At 52.7% G+C, this 14,967-nt stretch overlaps 1 protein-coding gene across 1 annotated transcript in view; it reads left to right on the top strand.

The window, feature by feature from the left end:
- LOC102431050 (protein-glutamine gamma-glutamyltransferase E-like) overlaps positions 1–14,397 on the top strand; it is a 37,794-nt gene extending 23,397 nt beyond the window's left edge. The window contains exons 8-13 of the mRNA XM_006089356.3: positions 1,097–1,200; positions 3,125–3,370; positions 6,831–7,139; positions 9,930–10,087; positions 13,236–13,369; positions 13,786–14,397. Coding sequence (XP_006089418.1) covers positions 1,097–1,200; positions 3,125–3,370; positions 6,831–7,139; positions 9,930–10,087; positions 13,236–13,369; positions 13,786–13,933 — 1,099 coding nt within the window. The 3' untranslated portion in view covers positions 13,934–14,397. The remainder of the gene's footprint in view (positions 1–1,096; positions 1,201–3,124; positions 3,371–6,830; positions 7,140–9,929; positions 10,088–13,235; positions 13,370–13,785) is intronic.
- The last annotated feature ends 570 nt before the right edge of the window (positions 14,398–14,967 follow it).

The raw sequence follows: 14,967 nt of genomic DNA, 5'->3' as shown, positions 1-14,967 counted from the left end.
AATATTTTGAATAGTCAAATGTATCATTCGTGTGGTCCTTTATGGCTTCTGAAGTTGAGTCTCTGCCTAAAACTACCTTCTCCACCTTGTGAGTAATTTAAAAAAATTGGTTTTTCAAGTTGAAAAGAAGTTGGATTTATGTCAGACTTATATCTTCTTCTAGTTGAACCTCAGACAGCCAAAGCCAATGTTAATGTCATTGCTGTAGGATTGGAGAGGAAAGAAGAGGGCAGAAGCAAGAATGAATAAGACTTTGGCTAATTGGCAGCACCTGGTGAGGGAGGGGACTGGTGACTGAGACATACCAATTGGGAGGCAAGGGAATGCCACTGATCAAGGACATTTTAGGGCTGGTCATTCTTCAATCCAGATCTCAGCCCATAGGCTTTGTGGCTCCCAGCACTCCCACTGCAGTCCTGTTCATTGTCAGCCCACACAAAACCCAGTATAGGGCACACAAGAGTAAGCTGCATGGGTTTACCAGCTGGTTCACTGGCTCTAACCTGGTTCTGTTCTGCTCCTCAGAAGGGCAGTAGAACATGGTGGTCAAGGACGTAGAGTTTGGAGTTAGGCATACCTGGGTCCACACTGATTCTGTCATTGTTAGCTGCTAACTTCTCTGAGCCCAGAATCCCCTTTTATGAGTTGGGCATAGAAATAGTACCCATTTCAGCCCTGGCCAGGTGGCTCAGTTGGCTGGAGCATCGTCCCGTAGACCAAAAGGTTGTAAGTTTGATTCCTAGTCAGGGCACATACCTAGGTTGTGGGTTCAATCCCCAGTCAGAAGGCAACCGATTGAAGTTTCTCTATCACATTGATGTTTCTCTCTCTCTTTCTCTTTCCCTCTTTCTCTCTCTCTCTCTCTCATCAATGAACATGTCTTCAGGGGAGAATTAAAAAACAAATAGTATCCTTTCATAGCGCTGTGAGAATCTGAGTGAGACAATGCTCGCCAAGGTTTAGCACAATAGCTGACATGGAGTAAACTCACTTGACCAGTATCAGAGCCCTGCACTGTCAGGTCAGAGATATGGTCTTGCCATTCACCAGCTGTGTGGCCTTGGGCAAGCTCTTCAGTCTCTGCTTCTGTCTGCAGGAATTTCCACGTCTGGAATGAAGGCTGGTTTGTGCGGAATGACCTGGGCCCCTCGTACAATGGATGGCAGGTTCTGGACGCCACCCCCCAGGAGAGGAGTCAAGGTAACCCCCTGCTGGCCCACTCATGGCCCCTGGTCTGGGTTTGGTTCCAAGTCACAGCCTCTCAGTTCTTTACAGTAGTGGACAGTGGCACAGGAAGGTCACCTGAGTCCTCTCCATCTCTGGAAGTCACAATGGGATTAAAACAATGTATTTCCAAAGTACATTTCCTTCTAATTTTGCTTGGCTCCAGCTGCTATTTAACTGAGTGCCTTCCCTGCGCCTACACGGATGCCATCGCTGCTGCGGAGGCCCTGGCATGTGCTAGGCAACAAGGAAAAGAAGCCGTCCTCTGCCAACAGTGATTTTCCTCTAGTAGTCTGTTCCTCCTAGCACAGGATTGTCTATTACCTTCATTTTTCGTTATTTCTTTCAAACTTAAAAAAATTTAATTATACAAGTAATATGTGCGCATGCTTAAAGTTTTTTTTCAAATCATTCTCAAAGGACTTACAATGAACATTAAGTTCCCCAATGCAGCCTCTCTATCAGAAGCAACAAATGTGACCAGATTTGGGGGGTGGGGGGGATTGGGGATAGGATAGTAACCCTCCAGATATGTTTTGGACCACTGTTTTTCAAACTTTTCACTGCAACCCATTAGTGGTTATAAAATCAAGTTAGTGGGCTTTGGTCAGTGTGTTAAGTGGTTAAAGCATCGGCCCAAGCACTAAAGGTCTTGGGTTTGATTCCTGTCAAAGGCATGTGCCTGGATTGCAGGTTTGATCTCCAGCCCCAGTCAGGGCACGTGCAGGAAGCAACCAACCAATGTGTCTTTCTCACATCAATGTTTCTCTCTCTCTCTCTCTCTCTCTCTCTCTCTCTCCACCCATCTCCCTCCCTTCCACTCTCTAAAAATTAATGGGGAAAAATATCTTCAGGTGAGGGTTAACAAAAAAAAATAATAATATAGTTAGTGGGTTGTGACCATCAATTTAAGGAATGAATAAGATGGCATGGAAAAGGGTTGGGGGAAGGAAGGGAAGGAAAGAAAATAGCAGGATGTATTGGACATAGTAAGAGTAAGCACTGTCCTGGGAAACTTCTGTTTCAGGCTCATATATGTGCAAGACGTAAAATCTATTTCTAGAGGTCATGGTTTAAAGAAACAGAAACAGTTGAAGGTGACTGTTCTAGGCACATAAAAATGTGTGTGTACCTTTTTTGTTCATTTGTTTTGTAAATGCAAATTGGATAACACTCTTCTTTCTATTCTGCTGCACCTTGCTTTTTTCACAGCTGGGCATTTCATGAATTAAACTATATCTATATCTATATCTATATCTATATCTATATCTATATCTATATCTATATCTATATCTATATCTATATCTATATATCTAGATCTAGATCTATATATCTAGATCTAATTTATATTCATCCATCCATTCATCTATCTATTATCTATCTACCTACTTATCCATCTACCTCTCTATCTATATCTATCTATCTATCTATCTATCTATCTATCTATCTATCTATCAGCGCTACCTACAAAGAGTGCTAGAGAAGGGAGGTGACAGTCAGGGCTTGGGAGCTCAGAGGAACAAGACACTCCTGAGGGCTGGGTGTTCAGGTAAGTCTTCCAGGAATAGAGGTTCGATGATTTGGGAAGAACAATTCGCAGATGAAGAAAAGAGGCCACCCTGAGCGCAAGACAGTAAGACTGAGGGCAGTGTGTCAGCATGAAGTATGCACCCACAGAATTCCGGACTGGGCTAGTCTCCTAAAGAGATGGCGTCTGACCAGGGTGCCATTGCAGAAGATACTGATGGTCTGCAGACTGTTGAGGCTGCAGGAGTTTGGCAGGGCAGAGGCAGGAGACTTGGGTGGTTATGGATGGTCTCCAGCAGCACAGGTCCTGGGTGGGCTGATGCAGATGGGCCTGGCTTTGGCATGCACCCAACCTCTGCATCTTGGCCACTAGGGGTGTTCCAGTGCGGCCCCGCTTCGGTGGCAGCTGTCCGAGAGGGCGATGTGAACCTGGACTTCGACATGCCCTTCATCTTTGCGGAGGTTAATGCCGACCGCATCACCTGGATCTACGATGCCCGCCGCAACACCCAGAAGCAGAATTCCTCAGACACAAACACCATTGGCAGATACATCAGCACGAAGGCGGTGGGCAGCTACTCTCGCATGGATGTCACCGAAAAGTACAAGTACCCAGAAGGTAGGAGGGGCGCTGGTGGGGCTGTACCACTCGGGGCCTGAGGGTGGGAAGACGGCTTTAGGGTGGGGAAGGTAGAATCCACATGCTCCTCCCTCATTCTCAGCCAGTTCTGCCTGAATGGTAGGACTGCTCCCTGGCACCTAACACCCAGTTCTCCAAACTGCTTCCAGCGAGGACAGACTGGCGCCAGCAGACGTTTGCCATGGGGCACAGGCAGCTCTCACTCCAGCTCATCTCCAGCTGTGTCCTATTGCCAATGGCACTAATGGGGTGACAGCACTGTGACTGAACACACAGGGGAAACCTGGCACCATGGGAGACCCCCAAGTGCTTTGGGAGACATTGGTCAGTCCTCCCACTTCCCTGGCCTCCAAGTAACACAGGCAGGAAGCATGATCTGAACAAAGAAATGGACAAAGACCTGACCCCAAAGACATGGCTGTGCTGTATACACTTCTAACTCCCAAGAAGCTAGAGGAAGTGAGGCGAATGCCTGGGTCCCTGAAATCAGCATGTACATGCTTGCTGTCCCCCCCCCCCCCCCAAAGTCACCAGGAAGACTAGTTGTTGTGAGGCCACCCTTAACTCAAATGACATTGTTGCTCTATTTTGGAAATTGCTATTGGAGTCAAAGCCTATCTCTTTGAGGAGTCTCAATAGTGACAAAAGTTCTACATTTGAAGGTGATATTCATTTTCAGAAATAGCCTCAAGGAAATCAGTGCTTGCCCTAGCAGCCACAGCCCCTCCTCAATGGGGCCAGCAAATGCTTTGAAATAGTTGCTTCAGTGGATCCTCACAGTTGGTTCTGAGGGTCAAGAAAGGTGATGTCGTAAAGGTGCCCACCATACATCCCGAAGTAAACCTTAAAACTCTGTGCAACTGCTGACTGTTGGTGATGGCTGCAGTTCACACAGGAGGAAAGCTGAGCACTGGAGACGGGGTCTGACTCCAAGGTCAAGTAGATGACCCTTCTGGGCAGTGGTATTTGTGGACATTTTGAGGCACAACTCCAGGGCAATGAGATTAGTGGCCTCAATTTGGCCCCATCTGTCTCTGCTGGCCATTCCCACCGTTGGGGTCAGATGGCCCTTCTCTCCATCAATGAACATGGACTGAGACCTCCTCAAGTGCCTGCTCTGAGCTCAGCTCTAGGGAGGCAACAAAGATCACTCAGACGGGGCCCCTGCCCTTGCCAAGCTTCGCAGGCAGGAGAAGGCGGGCGCAGGGCCAGCGTTTTCAGCAATGTCATGGTGTCGAAACCAGTGTAAGAGACCAGGGAGCAAATCACCCGGGTCAGGAATTGAACCCCAGCCCTACTACTTAGAACTGTGCAGGGTTCTTAGGAGCCCTGGTCCCTCCCTCCCTCCCTCACTTGCGAAATGAGTAGCAATGCCTGTCATGAGTACAGATGAGCTTGTGCCCTAAAGTGCCAAGTGCAGTGCCTGCCACAGAGTGAGGACTTAATAAATAGTGGTGATTTTTCCCAGCGTGAATGTCTGCAGCCTCCTTGGAATAATGACTGTCCAAGGGGATTTTGGAAGTGCACTGCACTCGGATATATGATTCTGTGGGGTGCCTTATCTTACTGTCACATCTTGGGGGCTCTGGCTGTCCCAGTCAAATCTAAGCAATGGGGCCAGGTTGTAGCTGGGTTGGGGAATCCCTGCAGGACTCCTGGCAAGGCCTTGGCCCCTTCGTGACAACAGGGCTCATCACCTGCCTGTGGTTGCCCGGGTCTCCTTACTTAATGATGCCAGTTTGTCTCTGAGGGCCCCGGGGGAGAAAAGCTCATAAAATGGGTTGCTAAGCATTTGCGCAATAGCAACACAAGGGCGAAAAAAACAGTAGCAGGAAGCTGAGTCTTGAGTAAGCCCAGCAGGTGACCTATATAGGTATCTAGGCTCTGAGCCTCATTGTACAAACATGCCTGCTTCGCAGTGCTGGGCACAGAAGGCTCAGCTCCCTGCATAGACATCAGCCCTGGATGTGGATGTCCAGCTCGGCTAGAGGATGGCAAAGCGCCAAAAAGAACCCAGCCCACCAGGAGCTGTCAGCTTGGGTAATCTGGCCACCTGCCTCCTTTTCAGTAGGTGTATGGGAGGAACCTAGGACTATGGGTCCTGAGGACTGGCTCTCTCTCTGCCTCTAATCCCCAGATTAGACTATCTCGTGGGCCAATTGCTTCCCCGCTTAGAGCCTTTATTCTAATGTGATGGGTTAAAATGAGTGGACCTCTGAGGTCCCAGCCAGTTACCTGTAACTTATGGGAAAGGCCTTGCTAAGTTGTAAAGTGCTTACAGTAAGTCATTTGGTGTCTTAAACATTTCTCAGGTTGGTGGGGCAAGGTGGGACTAGGAGTATGGTCTGCAGATATAAACATGGTAATTCCTTGTGGGCCTCTATTCGTGTTTCGTGTTCCTGGAAGGTCAACACCTTCTCATTGATAGTGTGTCTGTCTTCAGGTCAAGGCAGGGACCTACTGTGAGCTGAGTGATCGACACTGGCTCAGGTGCGTGGAGCCAGTTACTCAGCTCTTGCACATCATGGCCACTCTCCTGGGGCCGCCTGTACCATCACATTCAGCAGGACCCACAATTGGACGTAGAGTCAGAAAACCTGTCCTTTGTGTTTTTGAAACTTGAAGTCTCTCGACAACTAGTCATAACTTGGAACCATACCAACCATGGGAAGTTCTTGCCAACTGACATGGACAAAAGTACCACTCTTCACTCGTAAAGCACCCTTAGGAACAAAGCAGAACAACACGGTTTAGTGGTTGAAAGTCAATTCTAAACCATAACCTTTTTTTCTGCTTCATTCTAACCTTTTCAGCTCAGTTTTTTAAAAAATATATTTTTTTATTGACTTCAGAGAGAAAGGGAGAGGGAGAGGGAGAGAGAGAGAGAAACATCAATGGTGAGAATCCACTGATCGGCGGCCTCCTGCACACCCCACACTGGGGATCAAGCCCGAAACCTGGGTATGTGCCCAGACCAGGAATGGAACCGTGACCTCCTGGCTCATAGATTGATGCGCAACCACTGAGGCACACTGGCCAGGCCTCAGCTCAGTTTTTATTTATTTTCAAATTATCTGTTTGTTTTTTAAGTCTTACAAGGGACTTTCTATCCAAAATATGAATAAATGAATCTAACTTAATTGACCTACACAAAATATCAAATCATATAGTAATCTTACACAGTTGCTGGTAGAGCTCCCCCTACAGTTCCCCGGAAACTTAGAGCTGATAGGAAAAGCCCCATAGACCAGCTGGTCTGTGAGCCTCACGTTAAGGAGGACGAATGGAGACCTGGAGAGGTGGACCACTTGCTTGGATCAGAATCCTTGTGCGGCAGCAGAACCAGTGTCAGTCCCAGGCCACCTTTCCAGGCAGGGCGCTATCCTGTGTCCGGTTGCCACCGTATCCCTGAGATGCTTCTCTCTTTCCCCCTACACAGGTTCAAGCCAGGAAAGGCAAGTGTTTGACAAGGCAGTGGGGAAACTGAAACCCAACAGAACATTTGGCCCAACGTCGTCAACAGAGGTCGAAAGAGACGAACGGGAGCCCAGCATCTCTGGGGTGTTCAAGGTCAATGGCATCCTGGCAGTGGGCAAAGAAGTCAACCTGGCCCTGACGCTCAAGAACCTGACAAGAGACATGAAGACGGTCACGGTGAACATGACGGCCTGGACCATCGTCTACAACGGCACGCTGGTCCACGAGGTGTGGAAGGACTCGGTCACCATCTCTCTGGACCCTGAAGAAGGTAACTCATCCTGCCGGCTGTGAGGCACCGTGTGTCCAAGGCCGCTGACATGCTGTTGGGGTTGGAGAGTTCGCATTGGGACTGACTCAGTTGTCTAAGGAAGGAGCAGCACACGGCCTCGCTGGTTAAAAAGCCGTGGGTCTTGAGGTTTGGGAGATGGCTGTCATGGCAAGCAGTGCAAGTCAGGGTGGTGCCAACCCAAATTCTTTCGTGCCCTGGGCGAGGAAGGAGGGAGGCTTGGGAAATAGTAGACATACCGCAGTATCCCTTACAGCAGAGATTTTCAACCCGTGTGCCGCGGCACACTGGTATGCCGCAGGAATTTCTAAAACATGCAACACCTGACTATTTAGTCAGGGGCACTGACCTCTTTTCCCTTAGACTGTCAAAAAAAAAAAAAAATGACAGCAGCCAACACACATTAGCCATCTGGTGTGGATGAATCAAAATTATACCTTTTCTGTAGATCATATTAGCAAAAAATATCTATTTTTTGTGTGTGTGCTGCAGAATTTTCCTAATTAGTTTACGTGTGCCCTGAGATGAAAAAGGTTGAAAAGTGCTGCCTTTAGGTCTATACCACTTCCCACAGTGTGCAGAGCACTTCCTTATACACTGCCTCACTTGATCTTCTAAAAAATAATAGATTCCAATACCCCCATTTTACAGAGGCCAAAACTGATGCTTAGAGAGATTGTGACTTGCTTAAGAAATTAAGTGTCATAGCTGGTAAGTGGCAATTCCAGGGCCTCGGTCCTCGGTTTCCTGATGCTAAGGTCCAGTGCTACCCTCATCATCTAGGACAGTGGTCAGCAAACTGCGGTTTGGCAAACCGTGGCTTGCAAGCCACATGCGGCTCTTTGGGCCCTTGAGTGTGGCTCTTCCACAAAATACCAACTTCTGCGCATAGGCCACGAAGTTTCAATTGCACTGTAGGTGCGCGCCCGCACGTGGTATTTTGTGGAAGAGCCACACTCAAGGGGCCAAAGAGCTGCATGTGGCTCACAAGCCACGGTTCGCCGACCACGGATCTAGGATGTGTATAGATAGCTGCCACACACACCCTCATGCCACCCCCCCTACCCCACAATGAGCCCCTTTTCAGGTTTGACCCTAGAACGGTGGCAATATGCCACGTGGTCTTGAGCTGCCAGGGGGTGAGTGGAGTTGCCTGGTGAGTGATGGGTTTTCTGGGAGGCCCGAGGATTTGGGAGGAACAGTGAGTCCTTGCCCCCGGGTGGCACAGACAAAAAGGGAGCAGGTGGAGCGGAGAAAGCCTCAGAAAGCAGGTGTGCCCGCATTGGCAAAATCTCCCAAGCTGTTATGAAAAGTTGGGACTTACAAAGCAGATTAACAAGGGTGGGGTGGCTATTTGCTTCACAGCAGGAACTAATAAAGGCTGATTAACTACACAGCCCATCCTGAAAGAATTCTGTCTGCAGAGAACCCCAGACGCAGAGAGCCACACCTGTCTGAGGGCAGCATTCCCCATCCCCGGCGGCCGGCAGGCTGACTTCGCGGAATTCTCCCAGAAACCCTCCCGCACCAGCAGCAGCCGGCTGGCCGCTGCTTGCTTTCAGGCTCAGGGGGAGAGCTGGTTTTGAAGGCCGAAAATCATTCACAGGAGGAAAATGGTTCCAAAAAATACACGCGTCGTTTTCGCAGGAGGCAGCAGGGAAATGGGAAAGGGAAGGAGGCAGGTGAAGCGCCCGCTCTCGGAGCCCTGACGCTTCACTACTTTCTGGGTGACTCTGTAGTCCCTCCCTTTTCAGAAGGAGCCCCAGGGTTCACTGTCTGAGAGGGTAGGACCAGTGGTGCAAGGGCCTGCTGTCTCCCCACTGGGGGCAGACTGGGCATGCCCGCCCCCCCCCCCGCCGCTCCCCCAAAGCAGAGGCTGCAGAGGCTGCTTCCTCCTCACAGTCTTACCTCAGAGGGTATAGGACACTTGGGGGGGGGACAGGCCACCCAGCGTGACTCTGTGAAGGAGAGTGGGGTGCCCTGGACCGCAGAGGAGGGAGACACTGACGTTTGGGGAGTAGCCAGATAAATGGAGAAAAGCTGAGAAAGGCATTTCCCTCCGAGGGAACCGTGTGAATCTAAGCAGGGAGGTGACTCTGCGCCTGTTTTGTCGAAGGAACATGAGTGCACAGAGGTTCTCTGGAGAGGCGATTGGCTCAAGCATTGCAGGGCAAGCATGAGGGGGTCTTAAATGTATTTCAGCGAGGAGCCGAGGAAGCTTTATAGGGGTTGTCTTGGAAGAGGGGGTGGGGGCTTCTTTTAAAGCCTGTCTGACTGTGGATGACTGGGAAGCAGGAGAGACGGGGAGGTGGGGAGGTGGGGGGTAGGGGGTGGGGGGTGGGGGAATGGGGAGGTGGGGAGGTGGTTCGGGTGCTGTGGCAATAGCATCCCAGGCTATTAGAGGAGCTGGGAGGCTGTAAGCAGGCAGTTGGTCAATCCCTGGCTTCCCTTCCTAGTTGTTGTGTTGTCATCATTATTGTCATCATCACTAGACAGTGAGTTAACATTCCTATTCGGCCCCTGCCCCTCGGGAGGAAACTCGCCCCCACGACCTTTTCTGGGTTTAGAGGCAGCTCAGTCCCTGTGAGCCCCGCCAGCCCGAGCCCTGGGCCCTGCCTGGAGCCTGCGCAGGGCAGGGTGGGGAGTTTCCTCCAGGGCCCGGCCCAGGGAGGGCTCGGCCAAGCTCGGGGCTACGGATATTCCTGGCCCGCTCGCACGGACTTGGCTGGCCTCAGCTCCCTCTCACTCTGCTCCCCTGACTTCGCCTTCCAGAAGTCCAGCATCCGGTGAAGATCACATATGCTCAGTATGAGAAGTACCTGAAGGCGGACAACATGATCCGGACCACAGCCGTGTGCCGGGCCTCCGATGAGGCCGAGGTGGTGGTGGAGAGGGACGTCATCCTGGACAACCCCACCCTGACCCTGAAGGTAAGGAGTGGGGAAGGGGTGCCTCCCCCGCCAGCCAACCCCATGAGCCACAGCCCCCCCAGACCACAAGGAAGGCCCTTCCCTGGGGAAGGGACAGAGGACTGGGGTCCAGCCTCTGCCAGATGGAACAGCCAAGAGATCTCGCTCAGACCAATATCCTTGCCCCCGATGGGTGAGATAAGCGGGTACATGGCTCCATGGCTTCTTGCTTCCTGTTCTAGACCCACTGGGGGGACCAGCTGAGGAGTGGCCGGAGGGACTCTTCCATTCACTCACACACCCACTCAGCCCTGAGCATCTGCTGGGTCCTGGGCCATGCCAGGCTCAGGACCCAGACAGTTAGGCCTTTTTCTGTTCTATCACACTACAAGGGGCAGGTCCTGCCTGGGGGGCCCCCAGCCCGGTCTCAGACACATTTGTAAAGCAGATCAGAAATGAGCACAACTCACATGCATCTCCCCACTCCCTCTCCAGGCCCCACAGTCACCACTGGTAGACTCTTAGGAGCCAATTCTCGTGCTCCCAGACTCTGCTATTTCCTACAGAGTAAACCAAGAGGGTAGGAGAAGGAAAGAGCCAGTTACTGCCAGCCCAGGGCTAGACCTCAGGCCCCGGGACTCCCAGCCCAGGCCCTTTCAGAGCATCCAGGCTCGCCTGCAGCCACAGCAGCATCTTCTCGGTGGTTGAGAACGAGGCTGCCTCTGTCTTTGTTTGTGGTTCCAAGCCCTGCTCCTAGGAGCCCAGGCTGTGGGGCTTGCAGGCCTGCGGGAGGCGCATGGGACCACTCGGTCTCTTCCTCAGAACCAAACCCTAAAATACTTGTGCTGACTCCAAGCCTCTCCCTGCTCCCCCAGCCCCGGGCCCCTACCCACCCCGCCACCCAGGCTGGAGGCCACCATAGCCAGACAGCTGAGGGGTAGGGGCTGGCAGGCAAGGACAGGCAGAGGGGATGGGGTCTTCCCGTGAGGTCCCCCAGAGAGCCGCATGGGTCAGGCGCCTGCTGTATCTGCCATCCGCCGCACCGGTCTAGACAGTTAGGCCTTTTTCTGTTCGATCACACTGCCAGCAGCCTCCCAAGCCACAGATTTCTGAGAGCTGGGTAACTGTGGCTGCCCTGGTCCCAGCCCTGCCTGAGCTGCACCCTAGCTGAAGGGGTTCCTGACCTCAGACAGAGGTCGGGGGACCCTTTCACTGTCCTGGTTAGTCTGATCGGTGCTTCAGAATGAGCGGGGCGGTCCCCCACCTCCGGCACTAAGGAGCCAGTGGCTGGATGGCCCGATACCAATAGGGGGGAAGCCGAGCAGGGCCTGTAACCTTGTACCCAGGCCCCACCCCTTCTCAGCAGCGACCCTGAGGAAGTCCCTTCATCCCCGCGTCTCAGTTGCTCCAACTGTGTCATGGGGAGAAGAAAATGCTTCCCTTGCAGGGTATCCTTTCCTCAGGGGAGACTTCCCTGGCATCCCACCCGCTCCCCAGATTAGGCCTGGCCCCCAGTTCAACTCCCTCAGAGCCCGTGTCCTCTTGCTTCTCAGCATTGGTCAGAGTTGACGTTACCCCTCTATTTGTGCAATTGCTTGGTGGGAGTCCCCTCCCAGACATAAACTCCATGAGAAGAGGCCCTCCCCCGGCTCCGGGCCCCTGGCTGTCTCCCCAGCATGCGCTCTGAGCCGATCATCAGTGTCTGTAAAACAGAAACACCCCTCTCCACTGGCACAGGGACGCTTGGCTCCTGGCTTGCATTCTTTGCCACCCACAGAGTTTTCATTGTCAGTCCCTGCTCGTCCCCTGCTTGCTCAGGCCCCTCCTACTTCCCAGGGCACTCCTAAGGGGAGCAGGGTCCCTGGACACATGGTGGACAGCTGAGTGCCGATTCCTGCTCCAGAGGCTGGGAGGCGAGGCTGGGTAGCAGCCCGTTCAGTTATGAAAACTTTCTGCATTAAAATGATCAGTGTTTAAATGAAGTTAGGTTTTCCCCATTGTATTCCCTTACTCAATATCCTCATCCTTTCTCATAGCGTTATCTTTTATCCAACACTTTTGTGCTATTTCTTTGGGATTTCCATATCAAGTCTTTAAAGAGCCCATAAAATCTTTAGAAAGGAACTCAGGCCGGAAATGTGCCATCGAGAACTTTCTTATTGAATCTTGTTAAAAGGCGTCTGCTCTTTCTTCTTTGGGCCATCTTCATCTGAATTTCCTCTCAGCGCATTCTCTCCTCTACTTCGGCCTCCAGAGAATCAAGACATTCTTGTCTCTGTTGAATGAATCAATGCATAGCTCACTGAGAGCAGGGCGCAGATTTTTAAATTCTTGAGGGGCGATCTATATGAAAAGATAATAATTAGGGCAAAACGCCTTATCTTGTCTGGTACTGGTGGGCTGTTAGCTTCTATTTCCAACACGCTTCCTTCCCATCCCTGATCTCATCTGGTCCCTCCAGGCCCGGACAGGAGGGTAGGAAGGAAGGACTAGTTTCATCAGCTGAGGAAGCTGAGGCCCAGTTGTGTCCCCTCCTTGGCAGAACCATAGCTTTCAGCTTTGGGAGCGAACAGATCGTCCAGGTTGCTTTTCTGACCAAAGATGGCACAATGCTGGAGCCCTGTCCAGACCACAACATGACATATGGGGAAAATCCGGGCCCCAGAGGTTTAGAAGGGCATTACTAGATGGCCTGAAAGGTGGTGAGGGCCCCTCCATGGGAGGGGAGTAAGCTGCAGCCTCCTAGGGAGGGGGCCTCCAGGCTGGAAGGGAAGAAAGAGAACCAGTGAGCGGAGGTTCAAGAAAAATACTGTTATTAAGTTCCGAATGAAAACTTTCCCAACCCTCAGAGCGGCCCACAGTGGAGCCAGGCTGTCCTGGGAAGAACTGGAAAGGGGGCCTGTGAACCCGGCAGGGAGGTTAAAGCGCTCTCAGCTTCTCCCTTAAGCCCTGGGGTGGCCTTTCTGTCCCAGGGGGGGGGGGAGGGGGGCAGGGTCCTACCAATCTCCTAGAAAACCCTGCATGGATGGCGCTGGCACTTAGGAGGACTAAACAGACAGTCCTCTCCACCTTCGTCCTCAGTGACATCTTCCCGTCACCAAGTCGCCCGCCCAGCCCGTCAGCTCTCAGTGAGTGGCGGCTGACTCACTCCCATCCTCTCTCCCTGCAGCTGATGGACCAGGCCCGGATGCGGAAGCCCGTGAACGTGCAGATGATCTTCTCCAACCCGCTGGATGAGCCGGTGAAGAACTGCGTGCTGATGGTGGAGGGGAGCGGCCTGCTGCTGGGCAACCTCAAGATCGAGTGAGTCTCAGGCCTGGGGCCCATGTGGGATGGCGGGAGGTGGCCAGAGGGGGGCCTCCCAGGCAGGGCACACAGAGGTTCTCTAGCATCAGAACTGGAGATCTGCCCATAGGCACACACGTGTGCATTTGGTTTAGGGTTCACCAAACCTAAACTCCTGGAAAGTCCAGGTCACCAGAGCTTGGAGCTGGTCCCGAGGGCTTAGCATATTTGGGAGATCAGAGGACCCCCACCACCCCTGCCGATGGGTCCCAGGGCTGGAGGGACCCCGGGACCCAGGCAGCAGCTAGAAGGAGCTAAAGAAGCAGTGACCTTGTCCAGCCCCCACCAGAGCAGGACTTGAGGCCACAGAGGCCTGTCCAGCCTGCGGTCTGTGAATGTCACCATCAACACTGATTCATGCCCTTCCCCACCAGCGTGCCGAACCTGCGCCCCAAGGAGCAGTCCCGGGTACGTTTTGAGATCATGCCCACCCGGAGTGGCACCAAGCAGCTGGTCGCTGACTTCTCCTGCAACAAGTTCCCTGCGATCAAGGCCATGCTGTCTGTCGACGTGGCAGTGTGAAGGGCCCAAGAGGCGCCACACAAACTTGGGTACCACGGAGCAGGCAGGGCTTGCCTGTCCAGCCTGGGAACCCCACTCTGTCCCCCAAGGCTGCCTGGACGGGGAGCTCCAGCCTCAGCACACCCACTCCCTTACTCCCAGGCTGGGCTGGCTCCACCCGGCCTGAGACGTGACCACTTTGCACTTCCCCTGGCTCTCCCTGTGGCCGCCTGCCTGTGGGCCCCATGGTCCTGCTCAGCCCTCTCACCCATCCGTGCAGCAGGGGGAGTGGCACCTGACCCAGCGGCTCTCTGGATGGATACAGGGAACAAGACGGTCTGGACTGTTTGCTGATCCCTAGCCTGCAGCTGGGACATTCCTGCTCCTCCTTCAGGCCACTGTGGAGGGGAGGGGATGGTTAGCCATCTGTCATGGCAACTCACACCCTTATACTCAAAATAAATGTTAAAAAGAGCACCATCGCACTGCACCGACTCCATAAGACTGCTGCTTCGCCTAAGGCGGTGGGGAAGGAGAGAGGGGCTGGGGCCGGGTCCTTCCGGAGAAGAGATGGCCTTGGGAAGACTTGCTCTCCATGTCCCAACACCCAGAGGGCACGGCTTGTTCTGTGTGGCTCCAGATGCAAAACTAGGGAGATGTTTCAAGTCAGTTTAGGAAAAGTTTCTAATGTGATGTCCACATTAGGTTAGGCCGCGTTGGGAGGGGGCACCTGGTCACACAGGCTTCCAGAGCTCAGGGCCCTCAGAGGTGTCACAGTGAGAAGGCTTCTGTTTTCACGGGAACAGAGCAGGTCCTGTGGTGGCCTGGCCTCGCGGCTCACGTGGGCTCTTTCCTCCTGGTGCCACCCTCCTCCTCTAGCCCCAGGAGAGAATGTGCCACTTCCGGTGGCCTCAGCATGGCTAACTCAGCGGAACATTCCCTGCCTTCACACACGCTCTGATGGCTCCCCAGTCTTTGCCCCTTGAAATAACTCCAAGCAGACCCCATAGCTTTGCTGTTGCTTGTGCTGGCGGATCCCATTTGGGCAATCACAC

Source organism: Myotis lucifugus, unplaced genomic scaffold (assembly GCF_000147115.1).
Source record: "Myotis lucifugus unplaced genomic scaffold, Myoluc2.0 scaffold_60, whole genome shotgun sequence".
Taxonomy (NCBI): domain Eukaryota; kingdom Metazoa; phylum Chordata; class Mammalia; order Chiroptera; family Vespertilionidae; genus Myotis; species Myotis lucifugus.
The sequence above is the reverse complement of the archived record's forward strand: the minus strand, read 5'-3'. Positions and strand labels throughout refer to the sequence as shown.